At 41.6% G+C, this 26,107-nt stretch overlaps 1 protein-coding gene across 2 annotated transcripts; it reads right to left on the reverse strand.

The window, feature by feature from the left end:
- Positions 1–112: 112 nt before the first annotated feature.
- On the reverse strand, positions 113–24,165 carry RHEBL1 (RHEB like 1). Of its 2 annotated transcripts, XM_039338853.1 has the most exons (8): positions 24,015–24,165; positions 19,567–19,638; positions 13,414–13,481; positions 12,823–12,905; positions 11,882–11,938; positions 10,665–10,712; positions 7,908–7,992; positions 113–7,170 (listed from the first exon to the last, which is right to left on the reverse strand). In XM_039338853.1, exons 1-8 carry the CDS (start codon positions 24,064–24,066, stop codon positions 7,081–7,083), a joined length of 555 nt encoding a protein of 184 aa, XP_039194787.1. In that variant the 5' UTR covers positions 24,067–24,165; the 3' UTR covers positions 113–7,080. The 2 variants fall into 2 exon arrangements, with proteins under 2 accessions (XP_039194787.1, XP_039194786.1); XM_039338852.1 differs by lacking the exon at positions 24,015–24,165 and having other exon boundaries at positions 19,567–23,454.
- Positions 24,166–26,107: the final 1,942 nt, after the last annotated feature.

Here is a 26,107-nt window from a genome sequence, read left to right on the forward strand (position 1 = left end):
ACCAAAAGACCAAACTCCCCTGCAGTTTTTGTTTAGGATTAGCAACTTTCTAGATCTGTTTGATACTTGATTATTAGAATACCATAAATCTGAAGTTTTTTAAAAAAATCAAGAGTCATAAGAGACTGTGATGGGCTATGTACAACCCTTTTTCCTCTGTGCTTTCCAAAAGCAGAAAACAAGCAATCTATTGCTCTTCAGATATTTTGCACTGAATGTCTCTTTTGCCATCAGTGTCAATAACCTATACCTGGAGATAATGGAAGCTGAATGCCCAAACATCTGGAGGGCAAGGGCAATATTTTTCTCCATGACCATCAGCAAGCACTTCTTATAAAGCATCTTTGGGCTGAGATGCCAGATTAAAAAAGCATATACGTATTTCTGGAACATCTATATTGCAGGGCAAAGATACACCATTTCCACTGGGTCAAGTCCACATCAGATTTTGTGCAGTGTGGTTAAGTCCTACACTCCAAATATGGGCAGGACTAAAGCTTGGGAGATTGTTGCTGAGAAATGTATTTGAACTTGTTAAGTATATCTAATGCCATTTAATTGCCTACTGAAGACAGATGTAGTGGCTATTCAAATAGTCAGGAAAGCATTTATTGAACTTTACTGAGGAATGCCATGATCTGAAAACAGCCCGTTCTTACAAATCCAAGAGAAAGGAATTTGGTTTTATTTCTGTGAAATCCAGAAGCGTTAGCACCATGATTAAAAAAACAACACCCACACCTTCTCATGTTTGTTTTATTTACATAACACTACAGCAGAGCAATAAATACTGATGTGGAACAAGATACCACCAGTCATTTCAATGTGAAAATCATGAGAAGCATAATTTGACTGCAAAAACTTGTAGAAGCAAAAGTACCTTTGTTTGATACCTATAAAGCTTCACATCAGAAGTTTGGCTTCCACACTATATTCAACCAAATATTATTCAGTTTTGGCTTAATCTGTTCCTTTTCATGGCACCTTTCCAGTAATGGAAACTTCCATATTCTTGTTCCATTTTAGTATTAATGTGTTAATAGTCAAAACTGTAAGATGGGAGGAAAAGCTATTTAATCTGTTCTCTTGGTTGCCAGTTGGTTTCCTATCGGCAAACAGAGAGTACTTTAGGACCTATATGTCTGCACGGTAGATATATAGGTTTTTACCATAAAATGAAAATCTAAAACTGTTAAGTAGACTCCAATATTTAATGTATATACTGTATGTGCAACCTAAAACAAAAATTATCTTTATGGTTTCAAAAATGTTTGAATGTGCATATTTACAAAACACATATATAACACACAGGTTGTCCTCACTTAGACCTTTCAAAATTATGATTGTGCTGAACAAATGCTATTTATGACTGTTCTCAAAGTTATGGCTGTTGCAGCGCCCCGAGGATCGCACGATTAAATTTTGGACCCACTCACCCGCACTTACAACTGCAGTGACAAATTTAAGAATAGTTTCAAATAATGGGAATTGATGGCTCTCTGAACATTTGTTTCGGGAAGCACTAGTTTTACTTTTCAAGTATACAGTTTGCAGGCTTGCCCTCTAAAAAGGTGTACACCTGTTGCCAACAGAAGGGTCCTCTATTTTTGCAACAGAGTATTAGTACAATAAAAATATTCCTCTATAATGGAATGCAGAGTGGATTCTAAACAGACAACAGTGAGGCTGGCCAGAATGATAGAAGATCATCATGGTTCCAGAAAGGCCCAGTACAGTTAGTGGATTGAAGCAATTTCTCTATATACAAACACAGATTTGATAATGAAATCTCCCATACAAGGAAGGTATCCTCCAGCCCTTAGTGACACAGAGAAAAGGTATGTGACATGCCTTGCTCCGTCTTGTATCATTCCAAGGCCCCTTTTCCCTCCTTTACTATGGCTGCTATCTCTCTAGAATGAAACTATCACTATTTTGCATCCCTGTGCCCTAAGCTCTAGTTCCTGGCATGATGGTAGACCACAATACCCCTTGAGAAATATCCAGTTCCAAAACAGGGCAAGACCTGGGGATTCCAGATGCTGAAGTCCAACTCCCAGCAGGGCCAGTGGAGAAGAATGCTGCTAATTATAATTCAGCCATCTGGAAAGTTACCAGTTGTCCCCTCTTGGCCCAGAAGAATAGCTGTCAGCATTGGTGTCCTGATTTATGAGAGAGCACAAGCAATCCCCTGACTTGGCACTGAGTGCAGCAAGCACAGCCTAATGCATAAGGAAGATGCCAGGGAAAGAGGGGGAGCTCACCATCCTTGAAATGGATGGCTGTAATCAACTCTCCCATAGCTCTTTGGATCAGATATGGGGAAGAAGTGGGATTCGGCTGGTCCCCAGGGAATTCTTGAAGGCTGTTGATGCAACCTCAAAGAAAGCCAAAATCCAAGATGGCATTGGCTCAATACTGCTCCTGTGCTGCTAATAACATAATTGATACAATTAGCATCAAATTAGTTTTACCCTTGGCAGCAGGATACAGCAAGTACCAAAGATGCCTGAAGCCCAAAGCTTCTTCAATTTTGGGTGCTCAGCAAGGCAGATCATTACCAAATTCCCAACACAGCTGATAAAAGGTAGAGGTGCATTTGCGTTTATGGCTTCCATTAGACACGGGCGAAAATAGGCAGGAGCCATTGATCATACAGGCCAGGGATATCCAACCACGGCATCTTTAAGACTTGTGGACTTCAACTCCCAGCATGGCTGGCTGGGGAATTCTGGGAGTTGAAGTCCACAGGTCTAAAAATTGCCAAGGTTGGACACCTCTAATATAGGCCATGCTCAGAATAATGTTGAAATAGCAAAACAAGACGCCTAGCTGGAACTCGCAGAAATCATCACGCTCAAGTTGCTGCTTCCAGTTCTCAGGATGGTAAAGGAAATCTCCTTTGCAATGTCCACAAATTCAGGTAGCATCAATGACCTGGCCCACATATTGTGCTAACCCATATTGTGTCTCTTGTTAAATTGTGGGGCCTGTTAAACCCATTAAGCCATATGGTGTGGCTTGTTAAAACACGGTTACATGTACATGTTACATGTGTACAGTGTGCAAATTTAATCCTTGCAGTCTTAAACCATTTTGAAAGTCTTTCCTCCTTTTATATACATAAGTCAGAATGTACAGGCAGCCTTAATTAGGAGGCTGGAGTCATAAGGGAAAACAAGGGTTTAATTACAGAAACAAAGCAAAGCATAGGAACTCCCTCCCAATCCTTGTTCTATTGTCTAATGCCATCCCCCCCCCCAATGTTCTTGATTTCAATACAGAAATCTCATTTAAAGGACAATCTTGATTCACTTTAATAGAGTATTTACACTGAAAACAGAATAAGATAAAATGAAAAGCTGGCACAGTATAAAGCAAAATACAAGCCTCTAGCATCAACTTTATTTCCAGAATGTTTCTTACAAGGCAACCTAAGCCTCATACTGATTTGCAAAACAAAAATATAGATCCACCTTTACAGAAAGAGATGCTAGAGTGAAATCACATCCTACAGTAACATCGATTGGGCCACGGACTTAAGCAGGCCTGTATGGCAGTCATTTGAAAAGCCAACTTCTATCTTAGGACACCTACAAGGCTGCCTTTCACCGACACAAAACAGACTAGATTTGAAATTAAACACGTGGATTTATCAAATTCAATCTTGTATGATGCGCTCCTGTTAATCATGAGTATACAGTACATGGCAATAAAAAAGGTCTAGATACCAATGTGACACAGCCTTTCCCAACTGTGTAAATTCCAGGTTTGCTGATACACTGTAATTCACAGCTAGCATTAACAGTTATTTCACAGGAAACATACTCTATATTTTCATCATTAAAGCAGCCCCAAGGGAACTGGCATTCAAAAGCAGACAGCTTTATAACATTAGTTTCTAGGACAGACAAAGAGGCTTCACCCCATTCAGGGCTTCCTCCAAAAAATGCAAGCAACCATGTAAATTCTATAACAGAGTTGTACTATACACCTTTTCAAATGGGCAATGGAAGCACTCCACAACTAAGTGACCTTATAGAGGCAGCCTGCACTATTTTAAAACATCTCCTCTGGGCCCCGGACTAGACTTTCCAAGCGGGTGACATTGCTGGAAAGAAGCCCTCAGCATCCACATCCTTGAGAGAGATGCTGGCCGGCAAAGCCAGCCAACATTCTGAATGGCAGAACCTGGATTTGCTAACACCCAATTTTTTTTTTCTCCCACCCAGCTTATTGCTTACCTCCTATCCCTCTCCTTAACTGACCCACAATTTGAAAGCAAGACTTCATGCGTGCAAGGACAATTAAGTCCAAAACTCAGCTCCTGGAAAACAAAGCCATGTTTGGAAAGATCGCTTTAATTAGGAATACTAAATCTGGCCAAATGCCTTCTATCTGTTCCATGAAGGCAATTTGCCAATTTATTTTAGTTTATTGCAATGCAATCTGAAGATATTTTGGCATGGAAATCTATGACTCGCTTCCTACTTAAACTGACAGCCAGATTGTAGACTGCAACGTTTCTAGCCAATAATATGTATAAAACAATAATACGGAGCTGTAATAGGGGAAATGCTGCAGGATCCAGAGAATAAGATAGGTGAGATATTTCAGCCCTGGCTATAGTCTGTTGAAAAAGGATCAGGAGATGACAAAAGATGTGGACAAAGTTGCACACATCTCCTCTTCAGGGCTAGCAGTAATAATCACATTTATTAACGGGAAGAAATTTGAAGTAAAGGTTTTATAGTTCAAAACAAGATCTGGGCAAAGTACTCAGCACTGTAGAAATGAAGCAACAACACACAGAAACAGTATTTCCTGAAACTCCAATAAAATGCAAAATAAATCCCTTATAGAATGGTCACCTACCAAGTACAGGGATCAGGTGAATTCATTCTGAGAGCAATTCATCTATCATCTCAAAGCTCTCATTCAAAAAAGCAATTTTTACAACTGAAAATAATGTACAAGGAGACTACTCGTCCCAAACTAGGATTTTTAACAATAATCTTTATCCATCCCTTTCCCTGTCTATGCATCCAATTTCATTCTGAATGCATAAAGCATTCCTAGTGGTCTTGCAAAAAGCATTCTGGGAACATCTTTAAAAGAAAAGCTTTTCTGAAAAATAGCATAACCAAAACCAACATATGCACTGACACAACAATCAAAAAAAAATATTTCATCTGGAAAATAGCTGTGTAGGGACTGCAGAAAAAGGTGAGGATGGCCCAAGATTCAAGTCCCCTCAGCACAGAGGACCAGCTTTTGGCAAGAAGAACTATGAAAATAAAGGATGTGCTTTTGGTAAGACTATGGCTGCTAAAATGCACGTACTTTCCACAACATCAAAGCAATTCTCCCCACTTTTTCTAGATTAAAGTTTATTGTGCTTCACTGGAGAGCTCATTTCTAAAGGCTCACCCTGCAGTCCACGAAGCTTAGGCACACTCATTCCCTTCAGTGTTCAGCACTCCGTTTTAGCCTGGAATCCCATTTCCAGCATTAAATGCCATGCTCATGTGTGCCCAACCAAGTCAAAGACGCCAAAGGAAAATCACAGCAATGCTGTTTAGGCTCAGACTAAAGCACGTGATCAACAGAGAGACTGGCCATTTCATTGACAAGAAACTACTTAAAAAGCTTCATTTTTCATTCTTATATATACATCTATCTACACAAACAAACTCTATTTATGTATGTTACATTATTAAGCTAACATGCCTAATTCAAGGCAAAAGGTAGCTTAGCAAAAGGGGAAGTCAAAAATTGTAAAGTTTCAGCTCAAACTGCTGCCTCTTAGCTTTGCTTCTGCACCTCAGCAGGGTCATGCAGCGTTTTATAGGGTTTTATAGACACATATTCATGAAAGTGCCTCCCTTTTCAGTTTCCCCCACCACCACCCCCAAAAATGTGCACGAAGAACAAAATACAACTCTATTCCTGCTACTCAGCGTTTCTCAAACTCAACAACTTTTAAGATGTGTGATTTCAACTTGCCAAATTCCCCAGTGGCTGGCTGGGGATTTCTGGGTGTTGAAATCCACACGTATCTTAAACGTTGTCGAGTTTGAGAAACACTGCTGCAACTGAAGATCAGCCCAGTCCTTAAGTCCTTTTTACAGCTACTGCCTTACAAACTCCTTTGCAGCATTTCAGAAAGCCTCCAAAAAGAGGCCACAATTATAGGCAAGACCTGGAAACGTTTGTCAGGCTTGGGAGTATCCTTTTCCATCTTGCTTTTTATATATATATATATACATGATTAAGCCAAACTAGACAACTGCTATACAAAGAGGCTCAATGCAATTAGGACAGTGCTTAGTGCACTGAAATGTAACGAAAGGTTCTTTCCTCTCCTCCACAAAAATATTGTCCTTAAAGAAGTTTGTTTATTTGCATAACCAAAGAGAAGTTGACTAAGCACTGCTAAGACATCAGCCACATTGTGATTTCTAGCAAAGAAAAAACCCTACTTTGGATCCAGGCTGCGTCATGAAATTTCACCCTGATAAAAAAAATAAGGCCACATGTGGCAAGAACTACAACTGAAAACTGACTTACACACCTAGATCCAAGGCTCAGCTATCACCAAAGCAAAACTATCAAACAAACTACTGGCCTTTAGCGGATCCCACTGGGAAATGTTACATTCAGCTGCCTCCGTTACACTGAGTTGTGAACAGTTCCTTTTGTAAATTGCTGAGCCGATTGTAATTTTTGTTATAAATACACAGATGAGTCCCTATATAACAATCCTAACTAGATCCTGTTGTGGCTCCCACTTCTGTAAACATTTGGCAATACGTTACACATGCACACACACACACATATATGTACAGGAAATACATACATGGATTGCTTCCAGCAAACTAATGTGCAAAACATGGCCGCCTCCCATGGAGGACCAGTGATGAGGTATAATTGTATCTGTGTGTGAGTTACCCGTAAGTTAATTCAGGCCTGCTGATCAGGGCTCTAGGTAGTCACAATACCTGCCCTGAATTGGCCTGGATCAGTGCTTTACCCCCACCCTCCCACTGGCTGAGCAGCCTCAGATGGGGGAAAGCAGCATCACATTATGGTGCAATTGCGCTGTTCGCCATAGGAATTATCCACACGATCAATTTCTTCAATGACCTTTGTGAAGACACCTTGAGTCATCTACAGGGAAGAAAGATGGTGTCGGAGTCACTCCAAGAGAAAAAGTTTACAACTGTGTTTAAGAAGTAGCAGAGAACATATTTACTGTATTTGTATCTTGTCTTTGTTGTTTTCACCAATCACTCAAAGCCACACACATATCCAACATACCTCCCTCCTCCTATTTTTCCCATAACCACCACCACCACCCTGTGAGGTGAGTTGGGCTGAGAGTGTGTGACTGGCCCAAAGTCACCCAACCAGCTTTATGGCTAAGGCAGGACTAGAATTCACCATCTCCTGGTTTCTAGCCTGCTGTCTTAACCACAATACTTATAATATTACTGACCCCTTGTCACATTGACTGGTACTCTATTGGAGCTCTGCTATTTTGGTGGGAAGGCTAGGTTTCCCTCCTATTTTATGGAGACAACAGAGAGCAATCTCACTCCTTTCTCCATTAGTTTTGTTCCCGTGTTTGCCTTTGATTGGTGAAATAATTACTAAGAAATATAAAAAAAAGAACAAGGATATCTGCTTATATTTAGATGTTGGGATAAAGAAGAATTTAGCTACTCTTTTCTTCAAGGTGGAACTTAACCCATGCACTCATCCTGTTCAAAACTAAACCTGTCAAAAATCCTTAGTTTGCTGCCAAAAGCACAATGGAATTTACACGAGTATTTGAAGTGGCATTTTTATGGCTTTTGTATCTTATTCCCCCCTCCCCTTTAATTTAGGTGACATCAGAGTCATACCTGGTTTTCTTTTGCTGAGGATTCCAAGAACACAGCGCCCCATGAATCAGCCAGTTTCCGGCCTTCATCCGTCTTTACCTGACGACTAAAAATAAAGGAGGAGCAATTAAAAAACAAAACAAAACCTCACCAACACTGGCATATTGCAGTCGAGTTCTGTTTTTTTTCTATTTATTTTTCAAACTTGTATGATGCCCATCTCGCCAAAGTCAACTCTATAACTTTTATGGACATATATATTATAACCACAATAGAAGTGGTTATAATCTGGTATATTTTATAGATACACTCTATAGGAAATTTTCATGCGTACAATAACTGTCCCTTTATTCTCATAGTAGAAGATTTCTTTTGCATTTTATGAATTTTTTTCTTGCTTGTTTTCTTCTCTATATGTATCTTCAGTGCTTTTTTTGTCATAGAACTCACCGGAACAGAGTTCCGGCACCTTTTTTCGATGGATTTTCCAAGTTTTAAAAGTAACTTTTGAAAATTTGATATTTGGTCCACGTGGACTTGAATCGCCCTGTCAAGCGTAGCAAGTCAACAGCAAAATCATTAAAATGGTGCATGCGGGCTGCTTGTGTGTCGAGTCCAATGCATTCGTACTTCATCCGCACTGGTTGTGATGGCACTGCTCGGCTTGTGGCACTGCTTGGTTTGTGATTGGTTGTGTGATCACACGCTGCGTGCTTACTGCGGGCAGCGATCATTATGATTTATTACGCAACTGACATGTACGGGTGTATGTATAGTGATTGACTACATGTGAAAGGTAAATAATTTCTTTATTTTAAAAAATCGTTGGTGAATTGAAAATCTTTTTGTCATTTTTAGTGTAAAATTTATTATGAACATTTGCCTTAAATACAATAAATTAAATTTATGTTAAGAACTGAATATATAATTTTTTTAAATAAAAAGATGTAAGTTCCGGCACCTTTTTTCTTACAAAAAAAAAGCACTGTGTATCTTGTATTTATGTTAACATCCATGTCCCTCAGCATATAGCAGTGATGGTGACCCTTTTAGAGACTGAGTGCCCAAACTGCAACCCAAAACCCACTTATGCATCGTCGAGTGCCGGGTGGGTGTGGCCCATTGGGTGGGCGTGGCTGCGGTTGTAACGGCAGACTGGGTGTGACTAAAAAGTTCAATCAATCAATTCCAACTTTACAAGATTTTTTTTCCCGCGAGAAGTTGAAATTGACTGAATTTTTTTTTTTTTTTTTTTTGCACATGGCGGTGGAGGCCTAACGTGAAGAGGTTTTATAAAACCCAGCTGAAGGCCTAGGACTGGGGTGATGGCATGCATGCCCACAAAGAGGGCTCTGAGTGCCGCCTCTGGCACCCGTGCCATAGGTTCACCACCACTGGCATATAGTCATGCCAGCCACGAGACCACAGAAATGAAGATTGCCTCCTAGAGTGGGAAATGGCTGGGCAGGGGAAACCTTTTTATCTTTTTAGTTACCTGATATTGTTTGTTAAAATTTAATTAAAATGTATTTTTTAAAAAGAATCACAACATAAAAATCATAATGGATCAACACTATTGCAGGGCTTCTCAACACTATTTTCTACTCAGCATAAGAGAGTTTGCAAACACACAAATCCTATTCTTTCACTCAGTGCTAATTTTCAGAAACTTTACACCCATAAGAATTGAGTTAAAAAACAATGCAGAGATAATGATTGCGATTTATGGTAGATAAGAAGCCACTGAGAGCTAACTACAATAATAGACTGTCGACAGAGAGCTTTAAAGTTTAACTTTGCTGTTGGTTCACCTGTTAACCAGTTTGTTTTTTATACATAGATAGATGGATGACAAGTCAAATTGGTTGCAAATAAAAGTAGAAGTTTGTACATTTTGGGCTTGCTTCCCAAGGGGGGGGGGAGGAAACTAGTATTGTTGCAATATATTTATTAGTATTCAACCAGAGTGAATAATATATAAGTGTGTTTCTGCCTTTTGTACTTTTAATGCGCATTTTTCCTTTTCTTTTTAATATTTTGTCTATTTTTCTTTTGTTTTTCTAAAAAAATTCTTTTTGTTTTTTAGAGTTTGTATTTTACCTTAACTCTCTCTGAATAAAATAAAAATTTTTAAAAAAACAATGCACCTGAATTTTTTCTCTAGAGACAAGATTTGATGTAGACAAACATTTCAGAAACACACAGTCCTATCCCTAAAGCCAGATCCATAAGAGTTTATAATTATTTACAAAAAGGGACTAATTAAGATAAAATTCTTCTTTGGAATGGCAGGAATGTGGATATAGCCATTGGTACATACAAGGTGCTATTCATAAAAACAGAGAGAAAACTTTTCTGCCCAGGCCTGTCAAGAGGGGGGGAAAAGTATGTAAAAATTAATGTGAGAAAAGGTTTTCAGGATTATAAGAAAATCAAAGAACGTCCTTTGAAGGCAGTGACAACTTTTATTCTAAGCCTGCTCTAAGAAATGCCAGTAGAGATGAGAAATTATGGCGAGGGAATTGAAAATGGAAGCCTGTTTAGAAATAAGTAGCTAAAAAAACTCTACCCCCTACTCCCACACATTGCAAATATTTTGCAAATGTGCTCCAAAACTTCCAAAATTCTTCCATCCAGAAAAATTGTCTGATTCTAGAATTCAGACACCTTTGAAAAGAAAAATGACTCGGATTACAGCCAACATTTCAAAGGCATTGAAGCTATCTTTATCCTTATTCCTGAGCTATAATTTCTTAAGCAATAGACAAAAGTTCTTACCTTTCTAATGACAGATCAGCTTTATTGCCAACAAGCACTACAGGCATCCTGTCAAACAAAAGAGGAACATTTCTAAAAGTTGCTTCTTGTATGCCCAACAGAGAAGTCATCCCACTCCACTCACAACTTCCATAGTCGTATCTACGGGGTCACTTGCTTGTAACTTAATGCAACCATTCTGCAGATGGCTAGGACAGTTCTGAATTTTTGGTTGCAGGTATACCTTTCCTTGCATAGTGCTGCACCTGAAGATACAGGTAGTCCTTGGCTTATTACCACATTTGGTACCAAAATTTCCGTTGCTAACCAAGGCAGTTGTTAAATGCGCCAGATTTTGTGACTTTTTTTTGCCATAGTTGTTAAATGAATCACTCCAATTGTTAATCACATGGTCATTAAGCCAATCCCCCTCCCCCTCCCCAATTGAGTATGCTTGTCAGAAACAGATTGAGAAAGTCACAAAGGGGGATCACGTGAACCCAGGACATTGCAACTATTTTAAACATATATGCAGGTTGCCAAGTGCCCAAATTTTGATCATGTGGGGATGCTGCAACAGGTTCGAGGGCAGATTGTAAGTCACTTGTTTCAGTCTTGTTGTAACATCAAACTGTCACTAAAGGAATGACTGTAAATTGAGGACAATCTGCATTTTCTAATAAATCCTTGCCCATATCTTAAATGAAAATATTTTAAAGAACGCACCTGATTATAAGCTTTAATCATTTTACATGTTCTACTAAACTTACTCCTTGGTGTAATGTTTTGCAACTTCTGCAAGTTTTAAGACGTGTAGACTTTAGTTCCCAGAATTCCCCAGCTAGCAGGCTGGCTGGGAAATTCTGAGAGTTGAAGTCCACACACAATTTGCAGAGGTTCTGAAACACTAGAGAAAGAAATGCAGTCTGAACATGCTCAGAGGAATCCAGTTCTGCATTGGTATCAGTACATTCTAGGTAAAACCTTTGTTTTGTATAAAACCTAAAAAGTGTCATCATTTAGAGGTGACATATTGTACTAATGTTGTTCAATCTGGAATCTATTTCTGGGAGAGAATCTGGAGTAAGCAAGTTAACATTTCCAGATGTTAATACAGATGTGACAAGCCACTGAACCCTTCCCTACCCCAGCCTTTCAGACAAAGGTTCCCTAGTATTATGCTTGAACATCTTGCCTTAGAGCTGCATTCCTTCCTGATCTGCCATGTTAATGTTTACCTTGTCTTCCCTCTGCTTTCATATAACTTGCTGTGCAGGGACTTCACCACCTGAAAACTGGGAGAGGCAAAAAAAGAAGATTAGAAGAGCTATTTACATCTTTAGTGTGAGCCATGGATTTAGAAAACATTTTAAAACATTATCCCCAAAATGCCCCTTATGGATAGGAAGCCATTAACCAGAAAAATATAGTGTGAATCTGAATGCTTTAGATTAGAAGATAACAAAAAAATGGTATACGAACACAGTATTCCAATTAGGTAAACCTTGACTTAGCTTGGAATAATAGCTTTATTTGTCTCTCTAAGAGTCCAAATTTTAACCATCTGACTATGGGGATGCTGCAACAGTCATACAAGAGTGAAAAATGCTCCTAAGTCACTTTTTTCAGTGCTACTGTAACTTTAAACCAGTGGTTCTCAACCTTTTTAATGCCGTGACCCCCAACCGGTCGTAAGTCGAGGACTACTCAACCGGTCGTAAGTCGAGGACTACTCAACTGGTGCAGCACCGTTTTCAGAATGGGACTTTTGGCGGGCTCAGCAGGGCAGAGACAGCCTGGACAATTCCTATTGGTTTTTGAAAGCCAATAGAATTAGACTCTATTCAAGAGAGTCTATTCTATTGGCTTTCAAAAGCCAATAGAATAAAAGGGAGCAGCACAGCTAAGGAAAAGGGGGAAAAAATGGCAGACTGCGTTGTTTGGCGACCCCCGTGAAATGGTCATTCGACCCCAAATGGGGTCCCGACCCACAGGTTGAGAATCACTGCTTTAAACAATCACTAAACTAATGGTTATAACTCAAAGACTAACTGTATTAAGGGAAGGACTTCATTGTTTCAAGATCCTTACAGAATTCAGGCAATTTCCATGTTTTCATCAGGACCTCATCATCCAACTGCCTTGTACCATAATCAGACTCTTATCTATGCCCCCTTACCTTCTGAGAGATGTGACAGAATAGACCAGCACATAGCCATGGATGCCAATGATAAACGAGTGAGGCAATATAGTGTATTCATCCTGGGTAAAACACAGAAGAAGAAAAGGAATCCCCAATCCCTGTTAGAAAACTAGGCCACACGACTATAGGTGAATGGTGGGCAAGTAAGCGAAACCATAACCCTTCCCCCCCGGTCCACGGAAAAATTGTCTTCCACGAAACCAGTCTCTGGTGCCAAAAAGTCGGGAGCCGCTGCTCCACAAGATTGTTGAAAGACACCAACTAAGTGGAATTTTTAATTCAGGAACAGATCATTTCTAATGCCAAGTGCATATATTATGCTTTTCTGAATAAGTAGTTTGTGAAAGCAGAGTTTCAAGCCAATGGATATTGAAATTCTGAGGTGATTGCTTGACACCCAAGGGACATTAGCAAAGTTAAGACTGATGAATCCTAAAGGACATCATCCCCCAAACTATAGCTCCCAAGCCAGCAGCATTAAGATGCAAACTGTTTATCTCTTATGACAGGTGATGAGCAAGAAAGGCCACATTCCCATTTGTATGTGAAATGATGAAAAAAAATTACCTGTCCCGCAGTGTCCACAAGCTGCAAGTGGAATTCATCCTTTCCCACCATCAACATTTTGTTGTAAGCTTAAAACAAAAGGGAAGGAAGAAAGTAGACGATAGGGATGTTACTTGGGCCTCTCTGAACCCTTCCTAAAATTCAACAACATTCTGAGCTTCTCTGCATTTGAGTCATTTTGATTCTGCTGCCTCCTCAGTTTTTCCTTGGGCCAAAGCCAGCTTTGGCCTATAACAGGGGTAGGCAACTTTGGCTCTTTTATGACTCATGGACTTCAATTCCCAGAATTCCTGAGCCAGCATGGCTCAGCTTGTAAACCTCTCCCTTTTCCCTCAGCATGGCTGGCCCAGGAATTCTGGGAGTTGAAGTCCATGAGTCATAAAAGAGCCAAGGTTGCTTACCCCGGGCCTAGAACTACAGGTAGTCCTCAACTTATGATTGGTTGTTTAACAATCTATGGGATCCTTGGTGCGCTCCGAGCTTGGCAGTTTTCTCGCAGATGTTTCAATACCAAACTAGGTAACATCATCAGTGCTAGGGAGAGGGGTTTGTTCTTATTTTTGTATACTAGCAGTTTGCCCTGTCAGTGTTGATGGGTGTGTCCTTGGTAGTTCCTTGATTGACAATCATTTGAAGCTATGATGGCCTCAAAAAGGATGCTTTAGAGTTTGTAAAGCACTTCTCATTATCATAAAATGTTATGCTACTCTACTTATAGTCACATGACCGCATTTCAGGCACTTCAGTTCACTTTTATGACCGATTGCCACCCACAACCATGTAATCATCATTTACAATCTTCTCTGCCAGCTTCCCCAAAAGGTCATTGGGGAAGCCAGCAGAGAAGGTTGTAAGCTTCTGCCAGCTGCTGAGAGAACTCCTGTCTGGGAGTTGGATGAAAGAAATTTCAGGAGGACAACTGACATTCTTAAATAAATGAAGATCCCAGCTCGCAGAAGGGGTTCTCTTCCATGAATGAAGGGAAGATGAACTCCTCCCTTAGGGTACAGAAATGGGACTTAAGATCACGCTGTTCACTCCATTACACCTGGGAGGCCTCATACAGTTACAGGCCCAAGCAACACGTATTAATTGGAAGAGCTTTCCAAATAATTGCAAGAATGGCGCCCACTTCCAGAATAACACAAGATGGCTTCTGGAGGAGGGTTGTGCTAGCATCAGCTGGGTGTGCATGTCAGCAGCTACAGAACACAAATGTAAGTGGAGCAACGTATACACATTGCTGGACCCTGTAGCCAGACAAGGCCCCTTATCTGTGGCACCTTTACACATAGTACCGTGTATCCCCAAAAGTAAGACCCGGTCTTACTTTCTTTGGGCTCTGAAGTAAGCACTAGGATTTACTTTCAGGGAGGCCTTACTTTTTGCCGGTACCGGTAGGCTGCGACCGCACAGGGGTGGGGCTTGTGCATGGGGTGGAGAAGCAACGCTGCAGCGAAAGCATGGTGGCGGACCAGGTACAGTACCGGGATGGGCGGGGCGCACGTGCCCTTCCCATATCAGGTCAGCTCCTGCAGCCCCTGGTGGCCGTGCTGGGCAGCAGCGGGAAGGGCACCGAGGTGATAGGTGGAGCACCAGAGGCTCGGGGAGGGAGGGAGATGAAGCAGGCGGGCGTCCTGCCATCAGCACCCATGCCTTTCCTTACCTGATTCCCAGCCCTGTGCTGTTTCTCCTTCATGATCTGCCACCAGCGCATGCAGGGAAACAAAAGAAGTTTTGGGGGGGGGGAGGTCAATCAATTCCAACTGCGTGTGATCTTTTTTTTTTTTGCGAGAAGTTGGAATGGATTGATTGACCTTTCCCCCCCCCCCAACTTCTTTTGTTTCCTTGCATGCAGCGGCGGATCGTGAAGGAGAAACGGCACAGGGCTGGGAGTCAGGTAAGGAAAGGCATGGTTGCTGATGGTAGGACACCCGCCCACTTCACCAACCTCCATCCCCAAGCCTCAAATGCTCTACCTGCCACCTCAGCGTCCTTCCTGCCACCGTACAGCATGGCTGCCCCAGGGCTGCACTCAGAGCCTCCAGGAGCTGCAAGGATCTCTGCACATCCTTTCTGCGGTGCTGTTTTTGGTGCCGTGTCTGGCAAACAGCGTTTTCCTCACTGTTTTTGGTGGCGCTTTGGAGGGGATCGTCTACTCTATCCCATTCACAGCATGGCCGCCATCCAAACATCGTGCCACCTCCCAGGAGGGCAGCGTCAGTTGCCAATGCAACGGCGGGGAAGATGGAAGGCAATCCTGCCCACCAGATCAGCCTGGCGGGGATGGGATGGGAAATCGAGCGACGCAAAAAGCAGCGCTGAGCCTCCAGGTGCTGCAGGGATCTGGATGCGCCCTTTGCAGGCCTCCTGCAATGCGCAGCCTCTTCCTGTAAGCAATCCAGCTTGCCCAGAGTCAGGTTGGCTGTCACACAAGGCTCGTCCCGCATGTGTGGCAGAGGATGGGGACAGGCCACACCTCCCACGACAGCCAACCTGACCCCGGGTGAGCTGGATTGGTAGAGCTGCAAGGAGCCTGGCCTAAGGTTTCCTGAATCTGATGGGAACTGTGACCTACCGCAACTGAACAAATTAGCCGAGCTGCGAAATTGAACTCGTACCGTCGGCACCGGCAGCAGGTAAGGGGAGGGGAGGCACATGATACAGCCTGCCAAAGAACTATGGTTGGACAGAGTGGGCGGGGTTAAGTAGGGCTTACTTTTGGGGGTAGGGCTTATATTAGCCCAACCCCCCCCAAATAAGCTAGGTCTTATTTTATGGTTAGGTCATATTTTCGGGGAAACACGGTAGTGCAGGGGTCCCCAACCTGAGGCCCATGGCCTACTACCAGGCCGTGGCCTATTTGCAACTGGGCCACGGGAGTGGTGGGCTGGTGTGTGCACGCACATGCCTGCCCCTCACACAAAACCACCCCCTTTCCCCCCTCCCCCTCGCACCTAGCTGCCAACCCAGAAAGGTTGAGTAACACTGTACTAGTGGACCCTATAGTCAGCCAACGTCTCCCAGCCCATGGAAACCTTGTATACCCCAGTGAGCTTGTAAGCCTCCTGCTCCACAGCAGTTTTGCACATATTGTTGAGCCCTGTAGCTGGCTGACTCTTCCAGGGCAGGAAACAGGCTGGGGTCACCAGGGCTTTCTCCAGCCTTTGAGGCACCCCTGTGCTCCACATTATGACCATAGCTGGGAGAACCGTGATTGCAGTTGAGTGAAATGGTCATGTGGATGTCTCACTTAATGAACACTTCACTCATTAATTGAGATTCCAATCCCAATTTTGGTCATAAGTTGAGGATTACCTGTAGGCTAGACATTTTTCTCTTTCCCCAAGATCTGCATTCATTGTGTTTTCTACAACCAATATCAGACCAGGGGAAGCTAGCAGCACCTTCTTCCAACGAGGCCCATTGGAAAGAAATCTCTCATCCAATAGAGGCATGCAAAAGACTGCAAATACTGTAAATAATTAGGTAGATGATAAATAGATGAGGAGAGGGAGGGAGGGAGGGAGAGAGAGAGATTTGCTAATATCTTTTGTTGCGTCACCCGCCAAAGCAATTGTGTTGCGGTTTTTGTTTGTAAAGGATGGTAGAAATCAGCTAGGTTTAATTGTAGCTGATGTTTCCAAAGTTGGCGAGGCAATTACAACAAATCTTCAGCAGAAACAACATGCCCACTTGTCAGCTGTCAGGATTTATATCGGCAAGGAAGAAGGTTCACATATTGTGGTGACACAGTGAAATGATGGGACAATTGTCTAGCACCTGCAGAGGATGTCCCACTGAATTAAAAATAAGGCGGCTTGAGTGTCATAATCCAGGGTTTGGAGGAGCTACTGTGATGCAACTGGTGTTGTAAACTTAGGTGTAAACATATTGTTTATAGGAAGCAGAGGAACAAAATCACAATGTGGTCCTCTGCTTAGTGGGAGAGGCAACTAACAGGATTAAAGAATGCTTTTACTGCATCCCCGGTGACTTGTAAAAAATGTTCCATTTATGAGATATTATATGAGACATAATATACATACATCAACTCTTTTAACAATGTATTGCTAAATTAGCTATGCTCCAGTAAAAGCTTTCATTAGTTAAACCTTCCCCTCCCCATGCGTGATCCTTGCCTTAAGCCTCGAGAAACTAACTTAAGTATTTCAGAGGACAGAACAACAGATTTATAAGCAAATCTGCCTTACAACCATCTAAATTTGTTCTCTGAATAAAATGGGCGGGAAGGGCAACCCCCAACAAAAACAGGAAAGGACGGGTGTGCAGGGGAAAAGGTTTGTGGCAAAGCAGGAAATGAGCGCAGAAATACTACTGAATCTCTGTTAATCAACAGAAAACAAATGCTCAGAGATGTTTCAGGTTTTACGCTCTGCCCCAGACTTAATTTTTTTTTCTGATTTTAGTAAAATTTGAGAAATAGCAGATATGTTCTATTCTGAGATATATGTGCTAGAGTCCTATATGTTATAACTAACCTTGTACCTTTCTAGTCTCAGCAAGCAAATTAGTTCATAGTTAAAACTGTGTTTAAGTCAATATCTCTGTCATTTTCTGTTCGATTCTGCTTAAAATTGTTTTGATCCAGGAGGAAGAGAGAATGTTCTTCTTTCCTATGTACTGGACTCTTTAAGAATGTAAACATCTGGAGGATGCAGGGGGCTTGGTGGAAGAATAAAAAGGACAGGACTTGTCCTATTTTTCAGTGATCACTACCAGACTGTCCCCAACAGATTAAGAGAATGCATTCCATTTTCATGCACATAAAAGATTAGCTAGTTTTTTATCTCTCTTTTGAAGACATCCTACTTAAGCATGCATTGGCTGCCCTGGGCCACTGAGTTCACTCTGCTTACTTCCAAGTTAATGGATACAGGCCCAGATAGTAATTCCTGTTCAATGAAATAATGTCTGAATGACTAAATGCTGCCCTCCCTTTACACATCCCATCACAGTCTTCCCCAAGTTTCCTTTCCATAGTCCTGGCCACCTGGAAGTCTGGAATCTGTACTCCCAACACATCTGGAAGGCACCCAGTTATGGAAAGTTACTTTAATAGTATGAATAACAATTTCCAACTGCAGGAATAGTCATGGAATATGATAACCTTTGTAATTACAATATTATGCGGCATTCTGAGATGGTTGGGTATTCTTAAGGGAGATTGGAAAGACCAAAAAAAAAAAAAAAAAAGCATCCCCATAACTCTTAAACACTCTAAACATGTTCTTTCCATTAACTGCATTAAAACGTCATGAACTTGTCATCTGCAGAATCTGCAGCTCTGGAAATTTCTATCATGCAAATATGTAAACTATTACCTGTCAATCGCAAGGTAGAGCAGGAAAATTCCCTGCAAACCATAGAAGGAAGATGTGGTATGAATGGGTAGAGGTGTAAGTGGCTACAGATCCTGGTGCTGAAAAGCCTAGATATATGTAGCATATATAGCTACATATATAAATTTTGTGCAAGACATAAACAGAGCTTCTCTTGTTTTCTCTTGTCTTGTCCACTACCACTGGTTTTCCTTTCATCTCCACCCATGTGCATTTTCCCCCTTCCCTTTGCCAAATCACTATCCCTTCTCTTATCCCATCTCAGGATGCTGTACTATGTTTTTGGTCTCTGTTGGAAGGAGATCCCACAATCAACTTTATAATTGGGGCATCTTATTTTGTAAACAATTAATTATTAATTCACTGTATATTTATGTTTATTTTGAATCCTGGCTTTCATTTATGAAGAACAGGTGCTGGCAGACACAGATATACATCTGCCAATGCCCATGTAAGTGTGCTGGAACCATTTACTGAGAGAAGAAATCTCAAGGATTGGTTTTACCTGGAGATGGCAATTGTAGGTTGACAAGGAAAGAAAGATGTGCATTTCTCCCTATTTATTAACCCTTTGGGGATCGGGGTCATCTTCCTTTCAAAGCAAACACAATGCTAACATGAATATCCTTTTTTTATACTTGTCAATACAACTTTCCTTGGCATGGAATCGAGGTTACGTAAGCCAACCTTATTACTAATCAAGCCCTTCCTCTCCCTAATATATATTTCTTCCTAGTAAGGAAGAGAGAGAAATACATATAATAAAAGCACAGCAATAAAGCATACTTACTGCTTTCCACAGTGGGGTCATAGCATTCCAGAAATTCCCCATCAATGAACTGGTGAGCAAGAGATGTCTTACCTGAAGAGGAAAGATGGAAAAAAAAAATACTGCTGTGGAGATTTATTGGTGATGAAGAATACAATTTAAAGCAACAGAAAACATTCATATTATCCTGATCACAGCAATGAAAACTACTCTCTTCAGGGTAACAGGATAAAACTGCAATGATTAAGATTAACATACCCAAAAGAGAGAATTAAATAAAAAATTGTTTACATTCCACACAAGATTTGAGGGTCTGCCACAAACAGGATTTATAAAAAATCTCTACTAAAAGCACGTTCTCTCTGCACCCTACAGCTTTTGAATTTCATGACTTTCTGGTCCCATTGTTTAAAATCAGAATTATGAAGGAGTGAGGACAAGAATAAACACAATTTTACCTATTAAATGATACCAACTGTCTGCCTCTGATAAAATGGGCTCCAAGAGGATTGAACTAATGATTGATCTGGAATTACTGCGAGTGTCTGAGTGACAGCAGACTTCTGATTACCACTGTTTAAACCAGGGGTGTCAAATTGCCGGCCCGCAGGCCAGATGCGTCACACCAAAACCACGCCTACCCCATTGCAGGCAATGGGGAAAAAAGTCTTGATACGTCACGACACATCACGTGATGTTGCATGTTTGACACCCGTGGTTTAAACTAATATGATTCCTTCTCTCAAGCCTAAGTTATACTACTAGAATACAATACTTTGGACAACTAATAGCAGATCTGCAACCAAACCTCTGGGTTTTTCTCATTTCTGATACTCTAAATTTAAAGCTTCCCATTGTTTATCTTATTAAATATGCACGCCACCCATCTCCCAATGATTCCAATATCTCCCAATGATAACTGATTTAACACTCTCCCCTCTAATTTCTCTTGGGAAGCACTGAACTATCCTGTCATATCATGAATTATATTTGGAATTTCCATTTTAGAAGATTTAACATCAAAATAAATACGAAGGATACGTTGAAGAGTTTTGAGATATACTTGGCTACATTTTCAATACTGATTGCTCCTTGGTAATAGATAAGTACCGTACTGTGCTGCATACCAGTATTGTATTTGAATATACACAAGCAGCCTGTGCTGCTCTCTCTTTCTCTGGAAAATTAGTTTTGGACACACCCATAGTTGAATACAGGTAGATCAGGTTTATATAGCATGCTAAATCCAAATCCTAGGTTAATAAATACAACTGCTGAATTCACTATATGGTATTATTAGATTTTTATCGGGCATTTATTCCTTTATAAGTAACCCAAAGCAACAAACATTCCTAGTATGCCTTCCTTCTCCTATTGTCCCCACAACAATCCTGTGAGGTAGGTTGAATTGAGAGAATATGGCTGGCCCAAATTACCCAGCCAGGCTTTCATGCCTAAATTCAGTCTCCTGGTTTCTCTTACCACAATAACCTAGTTCACACAAGACCACAGCTAGGATCTGATATTAAACCACAAACTACTTGCTTTATCCTCAGCTAGCAAATCCACCAAACAAAATAGCTCATGTTCTACCTAAATAAGGGTACACTGGTGAAGATCCAAGGCCTGTTCATGAATTGTCATGAACCAGGATTAAAAAAAACCAAAACATTAGCAACAAAAGACACGTGCAATACATAATTCATAAGTCTCCAGGCTATATTTAAGTAGTTAAGGATGAGGAAGAAAGCCAATCCCAATATTACTTCCTCAGTGCCACTCTAGTGTGCAAGAACAAGCCCTTCAGTGCTTTTGGATTTGATTTAGAGGTCTGCAGAAGCCATAGGAGCATGAACTTATTTGTGACTCACTAAAGCAGCCCTATCTGTTTGGACAGCCACTACTAAGGGAATGTTTCCAGGAAAAGAGAATGGAGACTTTTCTATTCCCACTCATTCCAATGCCCCTCTTCCCAGTCAGATCAGAACCACTCCATACTCCTAACAGCTGATCCGTTTTGCTATCCATCACTGTAATTTAGCCAACAGTTTCCAGCTGTAGATACCAAGAGACCGTTAGGAGAATACAAGTATATTTTTGTAAAGCTTAGTCACACTTAGCCAAGGAACTGTTTAGGAAGATTCACAACAACTGAATTTAGAATGTTATTCTTGGCATCCTATTTCTCTACCATATTAAGCTACTTGGCTCAGATGTACATCTTAGTGTGGAGCATGTACAAAATACAAAGAAATCACAGTATTCAATTTCTGGCTAACCATAACAAGCTTAGTATTTATATTATAAGCTTTCTTTTAGGATATCAGTACATCATTTTAGATCTTTACACTCTATTACAGCAAGCTAGGATGCTGTACTGTTGCATTTTTTTCAGATGCAGTGAAGATTAATGAGGTGCCTAAAATTTGAGAATAAGTATAATAATGTTATTGTAAGTTAAAAAGAATTGAGATTTTAAATATTTGTTTAGGTATGAACATTATTGAATTATTTGAACCCAGATATTGTCTTCCAGACTGATATTTCATAGGGCTATTTTAGGGGTGGGGTTGGAATACGTTGTGTGCTGTAGGAAAGATGACATAAAAATACAATAGTTGATGATACTGATTCCATCAATCTCTGCTTATATATATTAGCAAAAACAGCATCACTCAGAAAGATATGGGCCAATGAACATTAAATCAGTTTGTAACTCAAATTCTTAGTCCAAATGTGAAGTGTTTTCTTTTGCAATAACTCATAACAACAGTTCTGGTATATCTCAATCCCCATTCTGATCTGTTCAAACAAGGCACAGATGGTTGATTAATCAACCAAGTGTAGACATTACAGCTCAATATACACATCACTTTTCAACAGGGTCTATAACATATAGACATCAATTAGGTGCAGGAGGGGCAAAAATCTCCATTTTTTTCAAACACCTTTTCATACAGAGGTTCATACAGATGAACCTTTCACATAATTACTTAAAAAGAAGAAGAAAAAAGGATGTTGCAAATTTAATCCAAGGAAACAAATGATTTCACTCTTCAGACACCCATGAATAACCTTTGCCCTCTGCTCATTTCCTCCCACTGCATATGGATTAATAGAAAACATAGCCGGTTGACTCCTTGCATTTCTCTTCAGGGGAAGAGGAGATCAGATGGGCTGGGAATTGGGTAGGCACAAATAGCTCCCTGAGGACAAACTAGTAAAGGTCAGGAAATAGCTGCCCACTACTTACAAGTTTTGCCTACTCATGTGCTACTAATGCTAAACCTTGGCCCGAAGAGCAGAAAATCTATCTCCAGAAACTGTTTAAAAATAAGTTGTTCACTAATAAGAGCAGCACTGGATGCAAGGATGTGCATTGTTCAGACAGATTCCTTCCAATTAATCCCATTCCCTCTCACAAAGACTATCTATTCTAAGGGTTTCTCCCAAGAATGCAAAGCAAGGCAAACGGTGGGTTTGTCAGGAACCTTTTACACTTCTCCCGTTTTTTCATCAGGCAATTTTCCACCTTTTAGCAACTGATCTGCACAACCACCTTGTGAAGGCAGCAGAGAGATAAATTATCTACGTACAAAGCCCAGGAAGCTCAAAGACAGGAAATCCACAAAGCAAGGGAGGATAGCCTATGATACCTAAATCTAGACCACTCTTAAAAGTCAAAGGTTATTATTTCATCTAAGAGCTCTATTGCCTACTTGACCGGACCTTTCCACGAATACTTTCGAGTATAATTCCGGGCAGTTTAGAAGAGCCAAGTATCAGGGTTTACCCGATTTGGGCTGCAAATCTCCGAACCACCTTTGAAAGCAAAAAGCACGCCCTATCGTTGCGGCCAAAATAATATGGATGCTCTAATATCAACAGTACTCTTGTTACTCCTTGCAACCGGACCTCTTTGCAGCTCCACACTACATTAAGACCGCTCCAAAGTCATTGCATCCGGATCCGAGGGTTGCCTCCGGCTTAGCATCTTTTGCGACTTCACACGGCAGGGCTCTTTCACGCCCTGCCACCGCCCAGCAACTGGGGCAACTAAGGTGGGAATCTCCCTGGCGTTCTGGCGCTCGCCCGCCCGCCTCCCCTCCCTCCCTCCCTCGCCTGCAAACTCCCGCCGCTCCCGCCTCTCCGCCAGGCAACACCCGCCAGACGCCTCGCGAGTCGCCCTCCAGACACGGTCCGCTCAGGAACGGCGCAAACCTGCCGCCCCTCCCTCGGCCCCCTCTTCGCTGCTCTCCTCCCAGCCCTCGCTTCGGCACGTGCCCAGCCCGCCCGGCTCCCTTTTCCACACCGCCCACTTTGTTCCCCGCCGAACTTTCAACTCCCGCCCACGCCCGGCTCTCGGGGCACCGCTCGTAGGAGAGCAGCCGCCCGGCACCTCTTGCCACGTGGTGCCTCCCGCGGACAGCCCCCTCCGCTTTCCTCCGGCCGGGCAGAGCGCCACTCACCGACCGAGCGGTATCCCAGGATCACGACCTTTCGATAGCGCACGAACGGCATTGCCCAGCAGCGACTCCAAGGCCAACCGAGCGCGGGGGGAGAAGGATAGTAGTAAAAGGGGGGGGGAGAGGAAGGGTGGGTTACCGCAAGGCGGGCGGGCCGAGCGATAAAGAGCCCGCCCGAGTAGAGCCGGGGACGCCGCAACTACAAACGCCCACGTGACCAAAACACTGGCCTAGAGCCGGCGCTTGTGATTGGCCCGGGGCAGAGAGGCGCGTGCGCCTTGCGGACTTCTCCGTTCCATTCATGAAAAGTACGAGCGGCTAGAATGGAGCGCGTGGGTTCCAAACATACAACTGAACGTAAGCGCGCGCCCTGGGCGCCCGGCCGCCCTTTATTTTGCTTCTCAGGCGGAGGAAAAGGCATCCGAGGTGCTTTCGCTAAGCTTTGGCTCCTCGCGTGGCTTCGATTACGGCAGCGCGCACACGTGTCCTGCTTGGGCGTGAACATCGCCGAACGTATGTGAAATTTAATTCCCGAATAAAAATGCATAGCGACTTTCTTTCGGCCATGTGCTCGTGATTCTCCCCGATTGTCCTTTTGTGGCTTAGCACGCCGACCCGCTCCCCCAGCTGTTTGAACCTCTCAATAGCAAATCGAATCTATAAAAACCATGTATGCCAAATGAGTTAATTCTAAAATACTAAGGATTTGAATGGGAGACGAAAGCGCTGCCTGAAATCTAGATCTTCGGTTCACGTGCATAAAAAATCAGATCGTTCTAAAGCAGCAACACCCTTCCCTGTGTATCAGCGCAGATCAAGAAGTCGGGGAAATGTGGGGATCTGCTTTAGCGAGCTTGCCAGTTGTTTTCAAGAGCGCTCGTGCCTTGTTTTTGCCGACAGTATCCTAAGAATGCAGCCAGCTTTTAAACCGTCAATGCTAGTAGGGGGGAAACTGCCATTCATTAGGTTAGAGCATTGGCTATTTATTGCTGCATTAGCTGCGTTTAACGATGCATTAAATCGCGATGTGGTTTCTTTGTTTTTGGCATAATACGATGATGTATGAAGCAGGTCATTATGGCTACTTCAACAAGCCATGTTTTAAAATTCTGCTGTAGCAAAAATAATCGGTTCCAAGACTATAGAAGATTCTACTGTGGACATTTTGAGGCAAAGTTAACTTTCCTCCATTCAGCTGTGGTCCCTCTGTAAACCTACCATGTCTGTGTCTTGTCCTCCTCATTTGAACCCCAAATCTTCGAGACTATCTGAAATAAGGGCCTTTTTATCAGCATGATTTGCTTTCAAATAAATATGCCAGAACAGACTAATCATATACACGTGTACTATATGTGACCATAGGGAGCAACTATACATACACACCCATATAGTATTAAATGTTTTTGTTCATTAAAGTAGCAAATACTATGAAAGGTGATCAGATATGAATGTGCAACAAAGACATCCCCAAATTTTTACAGACTTTCAGGAGAATTGCTTTGCTTAGTAGAAGAATTTTAGATAGTATTGAAGAGAAATGCTTTTAAATGCATATATTACTCAGATGCTGCTAATAGTAATTTAAGCTGGTTTACATTGTTAGGAGGAATGACTTGACTTACTGAAAACCAATCTAGAGTTTTTAATCAAATATGTTGCTAAATATATTGAGTAGTGAAAGGGTTTATAGTCACAAGTTAATACCTGTCTATAAAATCCTCTATCTTCCTCTTTGTTGTTCTGAGCAAGAACATCTTTATTTGACTTAAAAAAGGAACAAAGGTTGGGGAAAAAATCAGATTATATTTTACTTTTCCAAACTTTTGGAATGAGCTTTCAGTAAAATTTGAAATGGTAATTTCTTATTAGGAGTGGTACTACCCTGTTAAGTATTCAAACACTAACAAATTTGTATCCATTAAGCATGTAAACTCCAACAGCCCAACTATCAACCCTAGCTACTAATATTCAAACACATCTCAATGTTAATTCCTAATTAGGTTATTGTAATTGTAGGCATCAAAATATTGTTTTAAAGATGGCATGTCTAATGCTTTTTTTAAAATTGTTTCATTTCCCTAATAATAATAATAATA

The sequence above is a fragment of the Crotalus tigris genome, unplaced genomic scaffold, assembly GCF_016545835.1.
Source record: "Crotalus tigris isolate CLP2741 ecotype Arizona unplaced genomic scaffold, ASM1654583v1 scf7180000017721.692284, whole genome shotgun sequence".
Lineage (NCBI taxonomy): Eukaryota > Metazoa > Chordata > Lepidosauria > Squamata > Viperidae > Crotalus > Crotalus tigris.